This window comes from Cupressus sempervirens, chromosome 4, assembly GCF_028749045.1.
Source record: "Cupressus sempervirens isolate cs-2001-9-10 chromosome 4, ASM2874904v1, whole genome shotgun sequence".
Lineage (NCBI taxonomy): Eukaryota > Viridiplantae > Streptophyta > Pinopsida > Cupressales > Cupressaceae > Cupressus > Cupressus sempervirens.
The window spans coordinates 788,324,633-788,344,787 of NC_143121.1; the positions used below are offsets into that span (position 1 = coordinate 788,324,633).

General features: G+C 35.5%; 1 protein-coding gene across 1 annotated transcript; it reads right to left on the bottom strand.

The window, feature by feature from the left end:
- Positions 1-7,476: 7,476 nt before the first annotated feature.
- On the bottom strand, positions 7,477-18,249 carry LOC149563763 (tetraketide alpha-pyrone reductase 1-like). The gene is made up of 6 exons (XM_089824069.1): positions 18,110-18,249; positions 16,561-16,730; positions 16,286-16,474; positions 15,720-15,882; positions 15,209-15,401; positions 7,477-7,680 (listed from the first exon to the last, which is right to left on the bottom strand). Exons 1-6 carry the CDS (start codon positions 18,240-18,242, stop codon positions 7,524-7,526), a joined length of 1,005 nt encoding a protein of 334 aa, XP_089680195.1. The 5' UTR covers positions 18,243-18,249; the 3' UTR covers positions 7,477-7,523.
- Between the last annotated feature and the right edge of the window lie 1,906 nt (positions 18,250-20,155).

Genomic DNA, 20,155 nt, shown 5'->3' on the forward strand with positions numbered 1-20,155 from the left:
CATAGGATTCTTTAACCACCTCCAACAAATCATGATTAATGATGTCCCAAAATTCTTGAAAGAATTCAACTGGAAAGCCATCAGGACTAGGAGCCTTCCCCTTAGGCATGCCAAAGACCACCTCCTCCAGCTCTTCCAAAGAGATAGGACGCATGAGATAATCATTCATTTCCTGAGTGATAAGGGAAGGAATACATGACAAAATAATATTTTCTTCATTATCAACAGGAGGAGAGTCCTCAGAGAAGAGGGTAGAGAAGTATGAAATAGCCTCCTGGAACAAAGCTGGCAAGGAATTTAGTTGGATACCTTGAGAATTAACCAAAGAAGAGATAGTACTTTGATTCCAGCGAGATTGCACTGTTTTATGGAAAAAGGCAGTGTTTCGATCACCTTCCTGGAGCTAATCAACTCGAGCCTTTTGCTTCCAAAAAATTTCCTCTCGAAGTTCCCATTCTTCTAGAGCTCTAGAAGCAAGGGATTCAGCCTGGCCAAGATCCTCTGAGAAACCTCGATCTCTAATCTCCCTTGTGATGACATCAAGATCTTCTTGAGCACGCCTCTTCATAAAGTGAAGGTTCCCAAAGCATTCCCTATTCCATATCTTGAGTTGCCTTTTAACATATTGAAGCCTTTTAGAAAATGAGAACATTGCAGTACCATATGCAGGAGCACCATCTTTCCACCAACAAAAAACAAAATCATGAAGAGAGGAGTCACGAAGCCACATCAACTGGAACTTAAAAGGAGGATGCTTCGGAACATAAGCCACTATAGCAGAAAATTTGATTGGCCAATGATCTAAACCCCTCCAATCAAGGATTTCTGAAGAGATAGTAAGGGTGCCACTAACCCAGAAGCAAGAAACAAGAAATCTATCCAGACGTTCTGAGATAGCAGAAACACCAGTCCTACGATTATTCCAGGTATAGAGACCATTAGAAGGCTTAACATCAGAGAGATGCAAAAGAGATATGTGTTGCCGAAGAAGAGCAGAAGAAGGCCCCAATCTAGCCAAACCACCATGCTTCTCTTCCAGACTTAAGACTGAATTGAAGTCCCCTGCTAACACCCAAGGATAATAAGGATGACAATTTCTAACATATTGAATATGTTCCCAAAGTTCCTCCTTTCCCACAAGATCAACAGGTGCATACACATTAGTAACCATGATTACCTCTCCTAAGTCTAGAGCAGAAGCTACCATAGAGAGAGCTGAGTGAGAAGACATCCAGCCAAGAGGAGAAATTTTTTGAGGATCCCAAAATATAGCTAAACCACTAGCACTGCCTGTTGCCCCAACACACTGGCATTGGCCATGAGACCAAATACTAGAGGCATGTTGGACCATAGACTCCACAGAGAGCTTAGTCTCTTGGATACAAAAAACATCAGGACTATGATCAACCACCAAGTTATGAATAGCCTTTTGTCTAGGGATGCTATTCAACCCCCTTACATTCCATGAGAGAATAATCATCATTGGGTAGAATTGGGAAAATGAGAATCCAAAGGTTTCACTGAACCAGACTCAATCAATATATCTCTTGTGAGTTTAATCTTCTCTTGGTCTGTTTTGTGCCCACTCCTTAGAGGGGGAGTAGAAGAAGCCTGCTTAAAGGGTCGAGGTAGCAACCCCAAGGGGAGAGGAGATCCCTTGCCCTTACCTGATGGTAGCACATCCTTAACCAAGTCAGCCAAAACAACATCATTATCTTCCAACACTGCAAGAATCACTAGAGCCTCTGTCACAGGAGCTACAGGAACCTCATAGTTCTAATATACTACAACTTGAGATGCCCCACAAGCATCATTAGGAACAGATCTCTCATCTGGGCAAATTGGATCAGAAGAGATAGGAGGAGGAATACCCTCCTCTAGAACCATACTATCCAGCACCTCAAAGTGGTTAAAACCTGAATCAGATAATCTTTCTTTCAAAGGCCTCTTTTGACCACGTCCCTTAGCTCGAGGGCAAATAGGGGTAAATCCATCCTTATCCTGCATTTGAGCCTTACCCTTACCTGTAGCATCTTGTGGATTCATCCCCTTGGTAGTATTAACCATTTGAGATTGTCCTTTCCCTGTAGTATCTGCCAAACCACCAGCATTGCCAGCTGTAGAACCATCCATTCCTTTAAAACCCGAGTTACGGGGGCACTGATGTTGTAAATGACCATACTCATGACAAATCCGGCAACGGAAAGGGAGGGATTCATAATCTAACTACTGCACCCAAGAAGAATCCCCCAGACAAATTTCCAAAGAATCTGGTAATGGGTTATTCAAATTAATTTCAACACAAATTCTAGCATAAGAAATAACCTTTTTATCGAGGGATTGATGTGCGATCGCAGCCGGCTTCCCCAACAAAGCAGCAATTTGTTGAAGGATGTCTTCATGCCAAAATTCCAAGGGAAGACAAGGAAAGCGAACCCAAACTGGCACTGTTGAAGGGAGATCCTCAGCAGAATTAAAACCTGAATGCCAAGGTTTGACAAATAACCCCACATGGTTGTAGAAATAAGGGCCTCCTTCAAAAACACGATCATGATCAGACATGCAAGAGAATACAACAAAAAAATAACTATTCCCTGCCAACATAATCTCCATATCACCTTCCACCTACCAAGAGCGGCGGATCCATGCCTCAAGAGTGGATAGGGAAATCCGAATTCCAAGAAATTTGCATATCAAAGCATGCTTGGTCTAATAATCCATGTCCTCCATTACAGCCGTTGGAGGAATAACCAGAATAGGGCGATCATGGCTACATGGAAAACAACCATTAACTTTTTTCAGCTTGGAGCTCTCCCCTGAATAAATGATTCAGATCGTATTGCATGCATAGTTGGAGAAGAACCATCTGTTCTCACCAACGGAGAAGAAAACCCAGGCCCTGCCATGTAAACAATAAAACCCCAATCCAAAATTGACTGCAAAAAATCTCCAAAAACACCGACGCAAATTATGTCCAGTAGCTAGCAATCCAAACAGAGCAGAAAAATAGTAAAGATCAAACACTAAGAACAGGCTAGGGGAAAAACCCTAGCCCAGCCGGCAGCCAACGCTTCTCCACATCCTACAGCAATATTATAGAGTTCTATGTGAATTTGTTCCAACCTTTTTATGACTTGAATTGGCTACAATTTTCTTCTATAACAACTCCTTATTAGCTTAAATTTGACTTTACGTTATTTGGATTTAATTAATTTTGAAATGAAGTTCATTGCCTCACTTTTTGAATTTGGAAAAATTCGAAGAAATGTAAAACCCTCTTATGGTGATTCAATTTTTTTCTTGCTAGGAATAACTCACTTGTAGAGTTTTGTGAGTAGTAGCCTATTGTGTTTGTGCCATGATTTCTCCACTTTACCTAAAATCTCATTTGATTTTATGTAGTATGTGAATTTTCTCCTCCATTTTGGCATTTTCTGCATTTTGAGGTAGGAAATCTCATATATCAAATTTTTCTTCAATTTTTGATTTTTTTCTTGTTTCATTTATTCTATGGAATGAGATGTTAGTTATCCCACAACTATTTAATTCAATTCCATGCCTATTTGGGTTTACCTTGCATTATATGTGTTTATTTTGGAATTTTGAAATTTGAATCTAGGTAATGTCATGTCATATATTTTCGTGTGTGCTCCAATTGAGAATTTTATTTGAAAAGCGTAGCTGGGAATTGGGCGAGCAATAGATTTTCCATATTTTATTGATTCCAACTTTGAATTTTGAATCTTTTTATGGATATGTCTTGGAGCTAGATTTTTGGTCCAGTTTGTGCTTTGTAAAAATTTGAAACTTTACAATTTTTATGAGTTTCTATAATGTAGGATGATGAACTTTACCTATGAAATTTTGTTCATAAATTTGGATTCAAACTTTTAATTTTATAATAACCATTTTAGTGTGCCTTTACTCATTTTTCCTTATTGCTTTTCAAATGTTGAATTAGTTTTTTTATGCCCTTGTGAGTGAATGTTTGGCCTTGAGTTGTGCAGTGCACCTTGGGATCATTTAGGGGTCCATATTATTAACCATGATGATTATTAAGTGGGTGTGATGCACATGTTCCTTTGTTGCATATTAGGTTGTAATGTGGTTGATATGACATTTTGAGACCTACTAGAGTAAATTTATTTCTTTTTTGTGGAATATAGCTTGAAAGCTTTATCATTGAGTTTTAATTGTGAGATAAATCTAGGATCATATAGGAACATCATTATCATGTGTACATTATTATGTTGGATCATCTTGGGATCCATGCTCTTGGAAATGAGTTCAAGAGAGTTTCTTATGAACTACCTTATTTTCATGGTTTATTGAATCTTTATTGCATTATTTCAGTTTCAATCTTGGTTTTGATTAATGCTTTGATTTGAGATTGGCGCATCATGAGTATAGTTAATCTATGCCTATTTGATGGGATCTTTGAGAGACTTGTACTTTTTTTTTTAGACCAATTGAGTGCTTCTCATATCTAAATAAAAGCTATGACCTTTGGGTCCTTTTATTGCTTTGTTCTTGTTTCCTTTATGCTTCACATTTAAATCTATTAGAATTTCTTTATGCTTGAGTTGATCTCACATTTGGTATTTGGATGTATGGTATTTGAGACCACATCCTTTCATAATTAAGCTATATTCATTGATGAGCTCACATTCTTGGTTAGATACAAATCAAGATTAACATGATTCATTGAACGAAACTCATGACATTTGAGTATTTTAATGCAATGGTTACATAGTGCCTCATTATTTTTAGGGTAACTCGTGGAGAGCTCTAAATAAATTTATAAACGAATGGGGTAAAAAACCATAATAATATTTATATAAAGAATATTTGGTCATCTTGAGAATATTGATTGAAGGTATATATTTAATTGGCCATCTTAAGCATTTTGATCAAGTGAATAGTATTTGGTCATCTTAAGGAATTGACTAAAGACATAGTATCTAGCCATCCATGGATGTTGATCAAAGATACAACTTAGCTTGGTCAACTGTATATGTTGATCAAAGATAAAACTTAGGTTGGTCTTCTATAGATGTTGATCAAAATATTTGTAGATCCTCCTTATTTGAGAAGGATCACTCTCATCTGTATAGGTCACCATGTGTCATGTGTTGGCACTCCTACTCTTTATTCTTATTATCAATCATTGCTAGGTTGACTAGTGACCTTGGATATGTTAACTTGGTATCTTACAATGCATGATCTGCATTTGATTAGGTCATGCTTTCTTGAGTGTATGCACTTGTATTGTGTGTGTGTGTGTGTGTGTGTGTGTGTGTGAGCCTGTTTGATTTGTATACATTAAGCTTTTTTGGGTCATGTGACTATCTCTACAAGAATAGTTGTATGAGATTGAAGATTTCACATGGTTGGGTGGTGTGACACCTAATTATTGGGGATTGGTGTATAGGTGATGGACTAGATTTGGTGGTTTAGTATTAAGCATTATTGCCCATTTCTATACTTATGCATTTAGTTTCAGTTTTTGTGCTTTTCTGATACCATGTTTATTTGAATCATATATTTCATTTATATTGCACATATTAAATGAGTTTTTCCTTGATTATGTGTATCCAATACTCCCCAGTGTGAAGGTTATCTCTATTTGGCCTCACATTGGTGTTGGTGCTAAGTTTTTATATTTTTTCCTATTTTTATATGTTTTTACAAAAAATCTATCTTTCTACGCATTAATCCATATTTCATGCACATTCATTGCTTTTTTTTTTTCTTTTTAAAAAAAATCTTCTATTGTTTCACATTCATTCCTACACATTCATGATAGTTTGTTTATGCCTTAGGTTTGGGTATAAGAGAGTTGGGGTTTTGGATACCCTTTATTCTCATAATGATTTTGATGAACTCAAAGCTCATAATTGATCATGTTAGGTTTAATTTTTATCTTTAAAATGAATCTTGTCTAGTTAGATTATGAGGATGGGTCTAGTATCCTCAACTAAAAGATGAATGTTATCATCATACTTGGTCTCATGTAACTTATTGGATGTCATTTGAGATCTTGCTAGACACATTCATGGTAGTTTTTTGTGCCTTATGTTTGGGTATAAGAGAGTTACGATTTTGATTCCCTTTATTCTCACAATGATTTTGATGGATTCAAAGCCCATAATTGATCATGTTAGGTTTAATATTTATTATCTTTAAAATGAACCTTGTTTAGTTAGATTATGAGGATGGACCTAGTATTCTCAACTACAAACTTAGTATGCTATCGCTTGCCTTTGTCTTAACTTGTTGGATGTGATTTGAGGTCTTGCAAGACATTTACATTCCTACACATTCATGATAGTTTGTTAATGCCTCAGATTTGGGTATAACAAAGTTATGGTTTTGGATACCCTTTATTCTCATAATTATTTTGATGGATTCAAAGGCCATAATTGATCATGTTAGGTTTGATTTTTTTTGTATCTTGAAAATAACCTTGTCTAGTTAGACAATGAGGATGGACCTAGTATCCTTGACTACAATTTGTATGCTATCACCCGACTTGGTCTCATGTAACTTGTTGGATGTTGATTGAGCTCTCACAAGACATGTTCATGATGGTTTGTTGATGGTTTAGGTTAGGGTATAATAGAATTAGGGTTTTGGATACCCTTTCCTCTCGTAATGATTTTGATGGATTTAAAGCCCATAATTGATCATGTTAGATTTTATTTTTTATCTTTAAAATAAACCTTTTCTAGTTAGATTATAGAGATGGACCTAATATCCTCAATTACAATTTATATGTTATCACCCAACTTGGTCCATGCAACTTGTTGAATGTCATTTGAGATCTTGCAAGACACTAGATATGAAATGTGAGTATATAATTTCATGGAGTAATTTGGGGCTATCATGGAATTCTTGGAAGTGTTTGAAGACTTCTAACAGTGCACAATTGTATAACAACCATTGTAATTTCTAATCTTGCTTATGCAATGCCCATTATGTTTATGAACTTATGTTGTTGATGTTGATGTAAATGTATTAAAAAATATCAGTGCACTATCTATTGAGGGTTCCTTTGTGAGACATTACAAACCTTCTTATTATAATACATATATTATATTTAAATTACTTTTATGTTTGTGGTTTCATTATATAATTTAACCATCTATTTATAACTCTTCACAAGGTTAGTAGAGAGGTCTATCATTTATTTTCTTATAAAAATAAATAATGATATCAATTTGATAAGTAGTATTACAAAGCATAGAAATAAATAACATAAGTAAATATTAGATTTGACACAACTTTAAATAGTTGCAAGTCAACACAATTTGAATAAAATTTAAAAATAAAGTTGTAAATAAATATGTAATCACAAGAAGTGTTTGGCACTAGAATACTATTATTAAATTATATTAAAAATAATTTTATTTTATTTTATTAGAAATAAAACTTATACACTATAAAATAACATAAATAATTTTTGAGTCTTGAAAATAAAAGACACTTGCCTATGTTATTTAAGAAGTTGGATATTGCTACTCTTAATTTTCTGATTGAGGAAGGTATCCTTGATCTATAAGCGATGTAATGCAATCATCAAACATTTTATTAATATCACCCTTAAATTCAAAACCAAGACTCTTCAACTTGGAGGTATCATAGGTGTATGGGTGTCTTGCTCCCCATATGTTCTCAAATCTGAAACACAACATAATTAAATAAATATACATCAAATTATAGAAATCTTTGACATGAAATAAACTACTAAAGTGATATTTACAAATATAAACATGATATTAAAAAATTTAGCAAAAAAAACCCTCCACATATGACATAATCATTGTGACAAAAAATACATTCTTCAAGGAACAATAGGCATGGGAAGTAGTTCGTGGACATGAGTATTAGAAGTAACAAGTGGTGGCTAGTACTTGCCTTGTCATAAATAAAGTAATAATTTAATATTTTGAAAAGAAAACACAAGTGTAAAAAAAGATATTAACTTTTTTCTTTTATTTATAGTTTTTAGTTTTGTACTTAATTTTTTTGTTCTTTTTGTTGAAGTGCCAAAGCTTCCATTTGTTTACTATAAAGAGAAAATCTAAAACATGGTAATGTATAGATGGATTAATTTCACTTAATTTTAATTCTGAGTATATTACACTTTTAAATATGAAATTATTCTTGTGTACATTTACCATATGATGCATGCATGGATGTCGCCACAAGTCATGCAATATATGATGATTAATGGTGTTTAATTATGAGAATGATGCAATATAGTCAAAATTATATTTTCATAATTAGCACTATGCATAAATGTCAAGTGTTTAAAAGTTGACTAAAATTTTGGAGACTTCCAAAAAATTAGTGTATAAGACCCCAAGTTTTTAAACCAATAAGAGAGTTCCTAATTAATTCGATTGATTTATAAATGCAAGAAACATATATCTTACTATATCAAATATTTATTATATTATGTTATTTAAAACTAATTAATTTTGATTGGTAGATATTAGAAAGTTTAATAATTAGTTAGGAGAAACTGATTGCAATGGCATGTACTAATAAAAAGGAAAGGTACCATTAAGAAGAGATACAATTTAATTAAATAGGATGTGAGTTTGTAGAAGAATATAAATTTATTAATAATTAGAAAATTAAATGATATGTTTTGAAAGGCATGTGGAAGTAAACATTAAGTAATAAATGAAGAGGCCAGTGGTTGAAATGAAAATCAATTTTATTTATTAAGTTATCTTAGATAAAGATAATAGAAATTTAGAGAAGCGATGAGAAGCGCTGGTTGTTGGCTGGGCTAGGGCTCTGTCCCTAGCCTGTAATTGTTGTTTGATCTTTATTTATTTTTTTCCTGTTCTGTTTGGATTGCCAGATGCTTGACATAGTTTGCGTGGGTGTTTTTGAAAATCTTTTGTAGTCAATTTTGGATTGGGGTTTTTATTGTTTGCATGGCAGGGCCTAGGATTTCTTCTGCATTGGTGAGAACAGATGGTTCTTCTCCAACTGTGCATGCAATGAGATCTGAATCGTTTTATTCAGGGGAGAGCTCCAAGTTGAAAAAAGTTAATGGTTTTTTTTCACGTAGCCATGATCGCCCTGTTCTGGTTATTCCTCCAGTGGCTATAATGGAGGACATTGAATATTGGACCAAGCATGCTTTGATATGTAAATTTCTTGGAATCCGAATTTCCTTATCCACTCTTGAGGCATGGATCCACCGCTCATGGCAGGTGGAAGGAGATATGGAGATTATGTTGGCAAGGAATATTTTTTTTTGTTGTATTCTCTTGCATGTCTGATCGTGATCGTGCTTTTGAAGGAGGCCCTTATTTCTACAACCATGTGGAGTTATTTTTCAAACCCTGGCATTCAGGATTTAATTCTGTTGAGGATCTCTCTTCAATAGTGCCAATTTGGGTTTGCTTGCCTTCTCTTCCCTTGGAATTTTGGTGTGAAAACATCCTCCGAAAAATTGCTGCTTTGTTTGGAAAGCGGATTGCGATCGCACATCAATCCCTCGATAAAAAGGTTATTTCTTATGCTAGAATTTGTGTTGAAATTAATTTGAATAACCCATTACCAGATTCTTTGGAAATTTGTCTTGGGGCTTCTTCCTGGGTGCACCAGTTAGATTATGAATCCCTCCCTTTCCATTGTCAGATTTCTCATGAGTATGGTCATTTACAGTGTCAGTGACCCCATAACTTGACTTCCAAAGGAGTGGATGGTTCTACAGCTGGCAATGTTGGTGGTTTGGTAGATACTACAAGGAAAGGACAATCTCAGATGGCTAATACTACCAAGGGGACAAATCCGCAAGATGCTATAGGTAAGGGTAAGGCTCAAATGCAAGATAAGGATGGATTTACCCCTGCTTGCCCATGAGCTAAGGGGCATGGTCAGAAGAGGCCTTTGAAAAAAAGATTATCTGATTCAGGTTTTAATTGCTTTGAGGTGTTGGATAGTATGGTTCTAGAGGAGGGTATTCCTCCTCCTATCTCCTTTGATCCAATTTGCCCAGATGAGGGATTTATTCCTAATGACAATTATGAGGCATCCCAAGTTGTGGTATATCAAAATTGTGAGGTCCCTGTAGCTCCTGTGTCAGAGGCTCTGGTGACACCTACTGTGTTGGAGGATAATGATGTTGTTCTGGCTGACTTGGTTAAGGATGTGCTACCATCAGGTAAGAGCAAGGGATCTCCTCTCCCCTTAGGGTTGATACCTAGACCCTTTAAGCAGGTTTCTTTTACTCCCCCTCTAAGGAGTGGGTGCAAAATAGACCAAGAGAAGATTAAACTCACAGGAGATATATTGATTGAGTCTAGGTTAGTGAAACCTTTGGATGCTCATTTTCCCAATTCTACCCAATGATGATTATTCTCTCATGGAATGTTAGGGGGTTGAATAGCATCCCTAGAAAAAAGGCTATTCAGAACTTGCTGGTTGACCATAGTCCTGATGTTTTTTGTATCCAAGAGACTAAGCTCTCTGTGGAGTCAATGGTCCAACATACCTCTAGTATTTGGTCTCATGGCCAATGCCAATGTGTTGGGGCAATAGGCAGTGCTGGTGGTTTAGCTATATTTTGGGATCCACAAAAAATTTCTTCGCTTGGCTGGGTGTCTTCTCGCTCAGCTCTCTCTATGGTAGTTTCTACTTTAGACTCAGGAGAGGTAATCATGGTTACTAATGTGTATGTGCCTATTGATCTTGTGGGAAAGGAGGAACTTTGGAGCCATATTCAATATGTTAGAAATTGTCACCCTTATCATCCTTGGGTGTTAGTAGGGGACTTTAATTCAGTTTTCAGTCTGGAGGAGAAGCAAGGTGGTTTTGCTAGATTGGGGCCTTCTTCTGCTCTTCTTTGGCAACACATATATCTTTTGCATCTTTCTGATGTTAAGCCTTCTAATGGTCTCTATACTTGAAATAATCGAAGGATTGGAGTTGATGCTATCTCAGAACATCTGGATAGATTTCTTGTTTCTTGCTTCTAGGTTAGTGGCACCCTTACTCTCTCTTTAGAAATCCTTGATTGGAGGGGTTCTAATCATTGGTCAATCAATTTTTTTTCTATTGGGGCTTGTGTTTCAAAGAATCCTCCTTTTGAGTTCTAGTTGATGTGGCTTTGTGACTCCTCTCTTCGTGATTTTGTTTTATGTTGGTGGAAAGATGGTGCTCCTGATTTTGTTTTATGAAGAGGCTTGCTCAAGAAGATCTTGATGTCATCACAAGGGAGATTAGAGATCGAGGTTTCTCAGAGGATCTTGGAAGGGCTAAAGCCCTTGCTTCTAGAGCTCTAGAAGAATGGAAACTTCATGAGGAAATTTTTTGGAAGAAAAAGGCTAGAGTTGATTATCTCTAGGAAGGTGATTGGAACACTACCTTTTTCCATAAAATAGTGTAATCTCACCGGAATCAAAGCAATATCTCTTCTTTGGTTAATTCTCAAGGTATCCAACTAAATTCCTTGTCGACTTTGTTCTAGGAGGCTACTCGGTACTTTTCTACCCTCTTCTCTGAGGACTCTTCTCCTACTGATAATGAAGAAAATATTATTTTTTCTTGTATTCCTTCCCTTATCACTCAAGAAATGAATGATTATCTCATGTGTCCAATATCTTTGGAAGAGCTGGAGGAGGTGGTCTTTGGTATGCCTAAGGGGAAGGCTCTTGGTCCTGATGGCTTTCCAGTTGAGTTCTTTCAGGAATTTTGGGACATCATTAATCATGATTTGTTGGAGGTGGTTAAGGAATCCTATTCTAGCAAGCAGATGCTTCGGGCTTTGAATTCTACATTCTTGACTCTTATTCCTAAGAGAGAGGGTGCTAATCAATTGGAGTTTTTTAGACCAATTGCCTTATGTAATGTGGTTTACAAAGTTATTGCTAAGTTGATTGCTGAGAGAATTAAAAAGTGGCTTCCCATTATTATCTTAGAAGAACAAGGTGGTTTTGTTACTAGAAGACAAATTTTGGATGTGGTGGTTATTGCTACTAAGGCTATTCACTCTATGGCTACTTCAAGGGAGAGAGAAATGTTTGTTAAGCTAGATATGGCTAAGGCCTATGATAGAGTTAAATGGAGTTTCCTAAGGAGTATTCTTCTTTCTTTTGGATTTAGCTCTGACTGGGTGAGTTGGACTATGAGTTGTGTTACTTCTGCCTCTTTTTTTGTTCTTATTAATGGTCAACCTTCTCAGCTATTTGGTGCCTCTAGAGGCCTTCGCCAAGGTGACCCTCTCTCTGCATATCTATTCATCATCATGGCTAAACTCTTGGGCAGATTCATTAAGTATCAGGTGTCCTAGAATTCTATTCAGGGGTGGCGGTGGGGTAATGGCTTACCTTCTCTTTCCCATCTTCAATTTGTTGATGATTCTGCTCTTGCGACGATTGCTAGGATCAAGGAAGTTGAAGCCTTTTGACATGCTTTGGACATTTATTTGGAAGCTTCAAGCCAGAAATTTAATGAGCACAAATCTTCTATTTACTTTTTTAACACTCCTAATTCTATTCAGCACAAGATTGTTGGTATACTACGGTTTCAAATTGGGTCACTTCCTTTGACTTATCTTGGCATTCCTATTGCTATTTCTTGGCAGCCATGTCTCTTCTGGCAAAATTTGATTACCAAGCTTCAAGATAAGGTAAATCATTGGACTCATAGATGGCTTTCTACTGTTGCTCGGGTTACTCTTCTTCAATCTGTTATCCAAGCTCTTCCTACTTATAGAAGCATGGTTCAGGTTGCTCCTGTTTACTTTCTCAAGGAGTTTGATGCTCTTTCTTAGCAATTCCTTTGGAGTGGTAATTTGCGGAGTACTATATGGAGCTTGACTAGTTGGGCAACTATTTGTAGGCCTAAAAAGGGGGGTGGTCTTGGTCTTCGATTAGCTCTCTTGAGTAGTCAAGCATTAGCTGCTAAACTTTATTGGCGATGGTGCTCTGGACAACATCAACGTTGGGCTCATATTATCACTCATAAATATTTTCATGGTGCTGATCCTTGCTCTGTTTCTGCACTTCCTCTTGAAGGTTGTGGCTCAATGGTCTGGCATACTTTGAAGACAGGTGCGGTGTTAGTAAAGAGGGGTCTATTCTGGATATGTAAAGGAGGTTCTGAGGCTTTGTTTTGGTCTGATGCTTGGGATGGATTCCCTTCCATTTTATCCATGTACCCTCATCTTCAGTCTCTTTGTGACTCTTTTCATGCTGCTGGATGGGATAAAGTGGCTCATTACAAGACTCCTTATCAATCGAGACCTATTGTTGGTTACAAATGGAAGCATTCTTCTGATTGACCTCCTGGAGGCACAGATGTGGATCGTCAGGAGCTTTCTTAAATTTTGGCCCCTAGAGAGTGTTCCTCTTTGCTAGGTCTAGATGTTTTGGCTTGGGGAGGTACCTTGTTTGATAAATATCATGTCTCTACTAGGTATCATGAGATAACTAGACAATTATTTGGAGATGCTGAGGTCCCTTGGTGGAAGCAAGTTTGGAATAAAGTTTCTTGGTCCAAGTGTAATTTTTTCATGTGGCTAGTGGCTCACAACTGCTGTCTTACATGGGATAATCTTTGTAAACGTGGATTTTAGGGCCCCTCTTATTGTGTTTTGTGTGGTAATGGGGAGGAGTTTGTCTCCCATCTATTCTTCCATTGTTCCTATTCTATTTATCTATGGCACCTTTGGTGGAGTGCTTAGGGTTGCTCTTGTAGGAATGCTTCCTCTTTGCTTGAGTTTTGGGCCCACTTGGGCAGTGCTCCCTCCAAGTCTTCTCCTCTCCATGCTGCTTGGATTGCTGGCCCATCATTCATGCTTTGGCATATCTGGTTGGAGAGGAATCGTCGAATATTCCAAGATGTTTAGCTTGGTGTTTTGCATCTTTGGTGGAAGATCTCACATTCTCTTCAAGAAACTATTCAAGTGAAGTGTGAGCTAGATGGGAGTATGGATCCGATTGATCTTGCTATATGCAATTGCCTCAATTTTCATCTTTAGGATGGGGTTGCAGCTCAAAGGTTTCCTTCTGTGTCCAAGGAGCTTCAACATCAGAGGAAAGGTCGGGTAAATTGGGATGGGCATTGGACTCGTCCTCCTTGTGGAGTTCTGAAAATTAACACTGATGGTTCTTCCCGAGGGAATTCAGGCCCTACTAGTATTGGGAGAGTGGTTCGTTGTAGTTCTAGTGATGTTAAATTCTTTTTCTTAGTTCATAAGGGTGATTACACTAACAATCTCATAGAAGCTTAGGCTATTTTATATGTTGTGGAATAGTGTTGCTTGGCGAGATGAAGTAAGATTATTTGTGAGTCTGATTCCCAAGTGGTGATGAACTTGCTTTCCTCGCAGGAGCTTGAGGATGTTAGTTGGCAGCTGGCCACTGTTGTTAATTAGATTATTCTCTTCTCTACCTCTTTTCAGTTCATTTAGTTCACTTATATTCCTCGTGAATGGAATAGAGTTGCTGTTTGTTTAGCCAAATGGGCTTCTAGTCATGATCCGGGTTGGAATATTATGGATAGGGGGCAACTTTCCTTTGAGATGGTGCAAGAATTTGATGGTCTTGTTGCTCAGGATCAAGCTCCTTGTTGTATTCCTTTCTATCTTAATAAATTTTTACCCCTCTTTTTCAAAAAAAAAGATAATAGAATTAGAAAAATATTACATTATAAATGTTTCAATTTTAGAAAGAGATAAATCTTTCAACTTGTATAGATATAATATAAGATAAGGAGTATCTAGTAAATATTAGTTGTATTATATTTTTATTTATATAAAGTCATAAAATGAGAAATAAATCAACAATATTTATATTTTAGAAAACTATTTTTAATTTTTGTTTTTACTCCCAAAAATATGATCTTTATTTCAGACTTTTCAGATATTGATCATGTAGATATCATAGTTCATTTTTCTTCTATAAATCATTATTATAATCTGCATGTACATTTTCAATATCTGAATACTCTAAAATAAAAATCGCAAACATAATAAAAACCCTTGTCCCAGACATTAAATAACTAAAACAATTTCAACAACGAAAAAAACTTTTATCAATTACATTTAATAATGTAGAAACCATAAAATTGTATAACTTTCATTAAAAATTTAAGCATCGCATTTTTCTTTGTTCACATTACCTACCCCTAAAGAAAGAGTTTTCCATTTCAAATTCATTCTATTGATTAATATACTAACCGTGTTGGGATGTTTAGATGTGGATAACTTTGTGCCAAGATTTGTGCTAATTCGGAGTTATCTAGTACATCAGATGAGCATATGTAACGTCCTTTTGCTCTTGGCTCCTCATAAACTAGGATGTGACAACCAGCAACATCGTCAACGTGAACATATCCCATCCGTCCATGAATTGCAAACCTTTGTGTCTCCCCTGCATAATTATCAAATCGAACTCATTTTCCTTTGTTCTTAAATATTTTTCATATTTCATAGTTTTTCAATATTTTTTATATTTTATAGTTCAATCATATTATTAAAAGGTCATAGTTCAATTGATTGAATATAATTGATGTAGGTGATTATATGTTACTTGATAAAGTCATCCACCAAGATCCAAATCTCCACAATATGATATACGTAATAACTTTGGTGGATACCTCATTCTCAGCTGACATACTATATGGAATAACAACTTATAGACAATATCAATTCTTAAACAAATCATATATTTAATGTACATAATGAATACCTTTTAGCAAGCCAAGCACATCTGATGCAGTAGAGCTTAGCTCTGGAGGAAGACTTGGTCCTATTATAAATGTGGGAAGAACCACAATCAGGTCTAAATCATTTTTCTCTGCGAAATCCCACGCAGCTTTCTCTGCTAATATCTTTGCCAAAGGATACCACAACTGTTTCAAAAAAACTCTATGTTTTTAGCAATCATGTATGGAGAATTTTATAGGCACATTCTAAGATTTGAATTGTTTAGGTGGTTCATCTGAAATCACATTAATCTTTTCAATAAGACCAACCAATTAGTATGATTTCACATAGACTACATCAATAAATCAAACTAAAATATATATCAATAACAACCAACAAAACACAAAATAAAACTCTATGTTTTTAATGATCATATATGAGTAGTTTAAATGCTACAACTCTATACTTTGACTTGCTTAAATGAGTTATCTGAAATCACACTAGCATCTCCAATAACACACAACAACTATTAAATTTCAAAAAACCATCTAAATAATTTAAAACTTTGGTTGGATAAAAACACCAAAGAAAAGCAAGTAACAGAAGCACCTGAAGTCTTTCACAGAGTTCAACAGAGCCCCAGCTGGATTCATCAAGAGGAACAGATGGATCAAAATCAGTCCTGACTCTAACCGCAGATGATGATGATGTCAAGACTACTCTTTTCACACACTCATTTTTCTTGCAAGATCTCAGCACATTCAATGTTCCAGCAATTGCTGGATCCAGAATTTCAGTCTGCATTCCAAAACAATCTAATTAGCTCCTCCCCTATTTTCAATATTCCTTGTTTACATTGCAAAAGAAACATTAAAAGGACTTGCCTTGGCATCTAACTCGACTGTAACAACAGGGGAGGCTGTGTGAAAAACCCCCTGGCAGCCATTGATGGCCTCATCAAAGCTACCATCTGTTAGCAAATCGGCTTGTACAAGTTGCAGCCTCTCTTTCGCCCCTGGGAGCTTCCACAGATGCCCAACTTTTCTCTCATTCTCTGCAACTCCAATACCATTATTTTCAGTAACATTAAAAGCAGGGAAAGCCTTGGAAAGGAATAAGATTTCATGAATCGATTTGAACCTAAGTTTGGTTCATAAATATGTCCTGATCATGAAAAACAAATATGATTTCAGATAAGTCACTTAAACAAGGTAAAACAATTGATGGTTTGATGTAAGTAATGCAAGTTTTGATCATCTTAAATCTGTAAATATTTGTTTCTGGATTTGATTGTGTTTGATTTTTTCTATTAACATTTCGGATCACACTCTGTGATCCATCATCAGAATGAAGAGAACAAACAGAATGATGATAATACATTATGGAGTGTGATTTGAAACCTTGATACAAAAAATCAAACATGATCAAATCCAGAAACAAATGTTTACAAACTTGATAGATTGTAGAAATTCAATGTCTGTGATCTTAAATCTAATATTGGAAAACAAGTGACTGCAAAGCCACCTAAACAAGTTAAATTAGTTGATGGTTCAACTTAGGCAATATCAGTTTTGAATTGGTAAGGTGGTTCAATTTAAATCACATTGAATGTGATGTTTAAACTCTATAAAGTTGAATGCATTAAATACCATCTAAACAAGTCTAATTTAGAGTATGTTATTTCAATTTGAAAAAAAAATGCATATACATATATAAATACATACATACATATATAACTCAATCTGTTATAAGCAATCAAAGCTTGAAGAACGATCTGTACAACATTTGTCTTTTCAAGCGAAGGGAATGATGTAGAGAGAAGATAAGATGTGGGTCATATTCGAAAAACAAATATGATTTGAGATGAGCTATCAAAAAAATTTAAAAGAGTCCCAGTTTCAATTAAGCAACCCAGTTTAATCCTTGGCTTCTTACAATAGATCATCTTAAGTATATGAATAATAAATTTGAAAAGAAAATGTAAATTCAAATGAACACACTATACAAGTTAAACCAATAGATAAGTTAGATTTAAATCATACACTTCAACTTCTTATTTGTTTATATCAAAATTTTAAGAATTTACATATGTCTATTCTGTTTGTATTTTCGTTGCCAAACGGGCCTCCAAAAATCGAAACTAGTTCTAATTCACACAAGTAGATAGGCCTTATTTGAGAAGCTACAACGATTCAGTGAGCTCCTTATACAAACAAAAACTTAGAATATACTGTTTAAACTCTTTAAAAAAATTAATGTTTGATGCCACTCAGTCAAATAAACACTTAGAATGTACTCACTACATCCAAGTAGAACAAAACATTGTATATAAGATTAGACCTCCAATACAACATGAAGATTTGAACAGCAATATACATGACATTTAAGCCAATTTTCAAGCTAAGCGAATGATGTAGAGAGAATGAAGTATACCAGGATCACGCACAGTCCCCTTGACATTGTAACCTTTTTGAAGAAGGCGCATGACAAGCCAGGAGGCGAAGAAGCCAGCTGCTCCTGTGACACACACAGTTGCTCCATTCATGCCTTCCATTTCCATTTCCATTTGCAATGGTAGTCACTTTGTGTGTCTCCTATTTAAAGCGTGAACTGCATTGTAGATAAGAACATGCAAAAGAAGCTTTGAGGAAAAGTGGGTAGCTAGGTGTTTGTTATTTCATGCTTTTTACATCGCTCCCAAACTGTTCTTTAAAACTACCTACTTTTCTATGTTACTTTTGCATGGTTTTAGTGATAGTTCCAAATAATTTGATTTTAGCAAGGTTCGTTGGCTTGAATTATTATGATAGAAGTAGAGAGAAATATGATGAGGGTTGGGATACTTGTAATGTTATTCTAGATCTATTGATGTATGAGGTAGTTTGAGGTAATTTGAGTACCTCTACCTTATTATTCTTGTTATTAATAATTTGTAAGTTTGTTTAATGGTTTCTTATGAACTAGACTTTATTTTGTGTGTATTTCTTTAGTTAAACTTTTAGAAATGGTTTAATATTGTTATATGTTTGAAGATTTGGTAAACAATCATATTATATGTTCTTATCAAATAAAGCTTGAAGGGTCCAAATCCATAAATAAGATTTATAACATCAAGTCTAGAATAGATGGACCAAAAAGATCACAAGAAGTGACCTTGTAAAAAAAACCATCAACCAAAACTCACAACAATACTTAAAACAAAGGAAAGAAAAACACCTAACCATGCTAGGTCGAAACAAAACCCCAGACTAAAAAGAAGGAAAAACAAAAAACTTAATAACATGAAGGACCATCACTAACTAAACCAACAACTAGAACCAAGTGCTACACTGCACCAACGAGCAACCACCCAACAACAAAACCAACATTAGGAACGGGACCAAGCGAGGGCTCTCTAAACACCCTTGGATCATCCAAGTAGCTTGAATCCACCATGGGGGAGGGGGTACATATGATGCAATGTGCACCTAAAATTCTTTCTTAATTAACTCAAAATGGTTCAAAATGAATTAGTTTTTATCCTTTCAAATAACACCTATGATGCAAACTCTAAGTATTTTGCACTTAAATCTTCAAAATGAGGATTGATTTGAAGATACTTAGCTTCCAAGTCTATGATAAAATGAATTTAGAAATTAGAATGTCATTTACAAATTGTGCATTTGATCTAAGATATTCTCTATACATTGTACATTTGACTTAGCTAACAATAAATTATTTTCAAATCAAAATTAGTCATTAGCATGTGTGAAGGTAGATTTGAATGCTAAGTCCAAGTTGATGGTCAAATTTTATTCAAAATGGATCGTTTGTAAAGTAGTCATTACATTAGGAACCATCCATTGAAATGAGTCCAAGATAGAGGGGGAAGGTGCAAGCCTGCAAGGTAATCAATTTTCATCCTCAAAGTTAGTTTCCACATTGAATCACATGCACAATCTGCCAAAAGCATTTGAAACAGATCATTTGTATAGTAGTCATTACATTAGGAACCATCCATTGAAATAAGTCCAAAATAGAGGGGGAAGGTACAAGCCTGCAAGGTAATCAATTTTCATCCTAAAAGTTTATTTCCACATTGAACCATATGCAAAAACTACCAAAAGGATTCGAAATGGATCATTTGTATAGTAGTCGTTACATTAGGAACCTTCCATTGAAATGAGTCCAAAATAGAAGGGGGAGGTGCAAGCCTCCAAGGTAATCAATTTTCATCCTAAAAGTTTTTTCCCACATTGAATCACATGCAAAATCTACCAAAAGCATTTGAAATGGATCATTCGTACAATAGTCATTACATTGAAATCCACCCATTGAAATGACTCTAAAATAGAGGGAGAAGGTGCAAGCCTGCAAGCTAATCAATTTTCATCCTAAAATTTTATTTATGTCGAATGCACATGTGAATCTATGCAAGGATAAGGATGCATATAAGGAAATTCCATGTATACTTTTTATAGTAATTATTTCACTTGAAAG

Coding starts and splice junctions, on each gene's coding strand:
- LOC149563763 (XM_089824069.1), bottom strand. CDS start 18,242: ATGGAAATGGAAATGGAAGGCATGAATGGAGCAACTGTGTGTGTCACA. Junction 15,402..15,719: donor TGTGCTTGGCTTGCTAAAAG/GTATTCATTATG, acceptor ATAATTATGCAG/GGGAGACACAAAGGTTTGCA. Junction 7,681..15,208: donor CATCTAAACATCCCAACACG/GTTAGTATATTA, acceptor GTTGTGTTTCAG/ATTTGAGAACATATGGGGAG.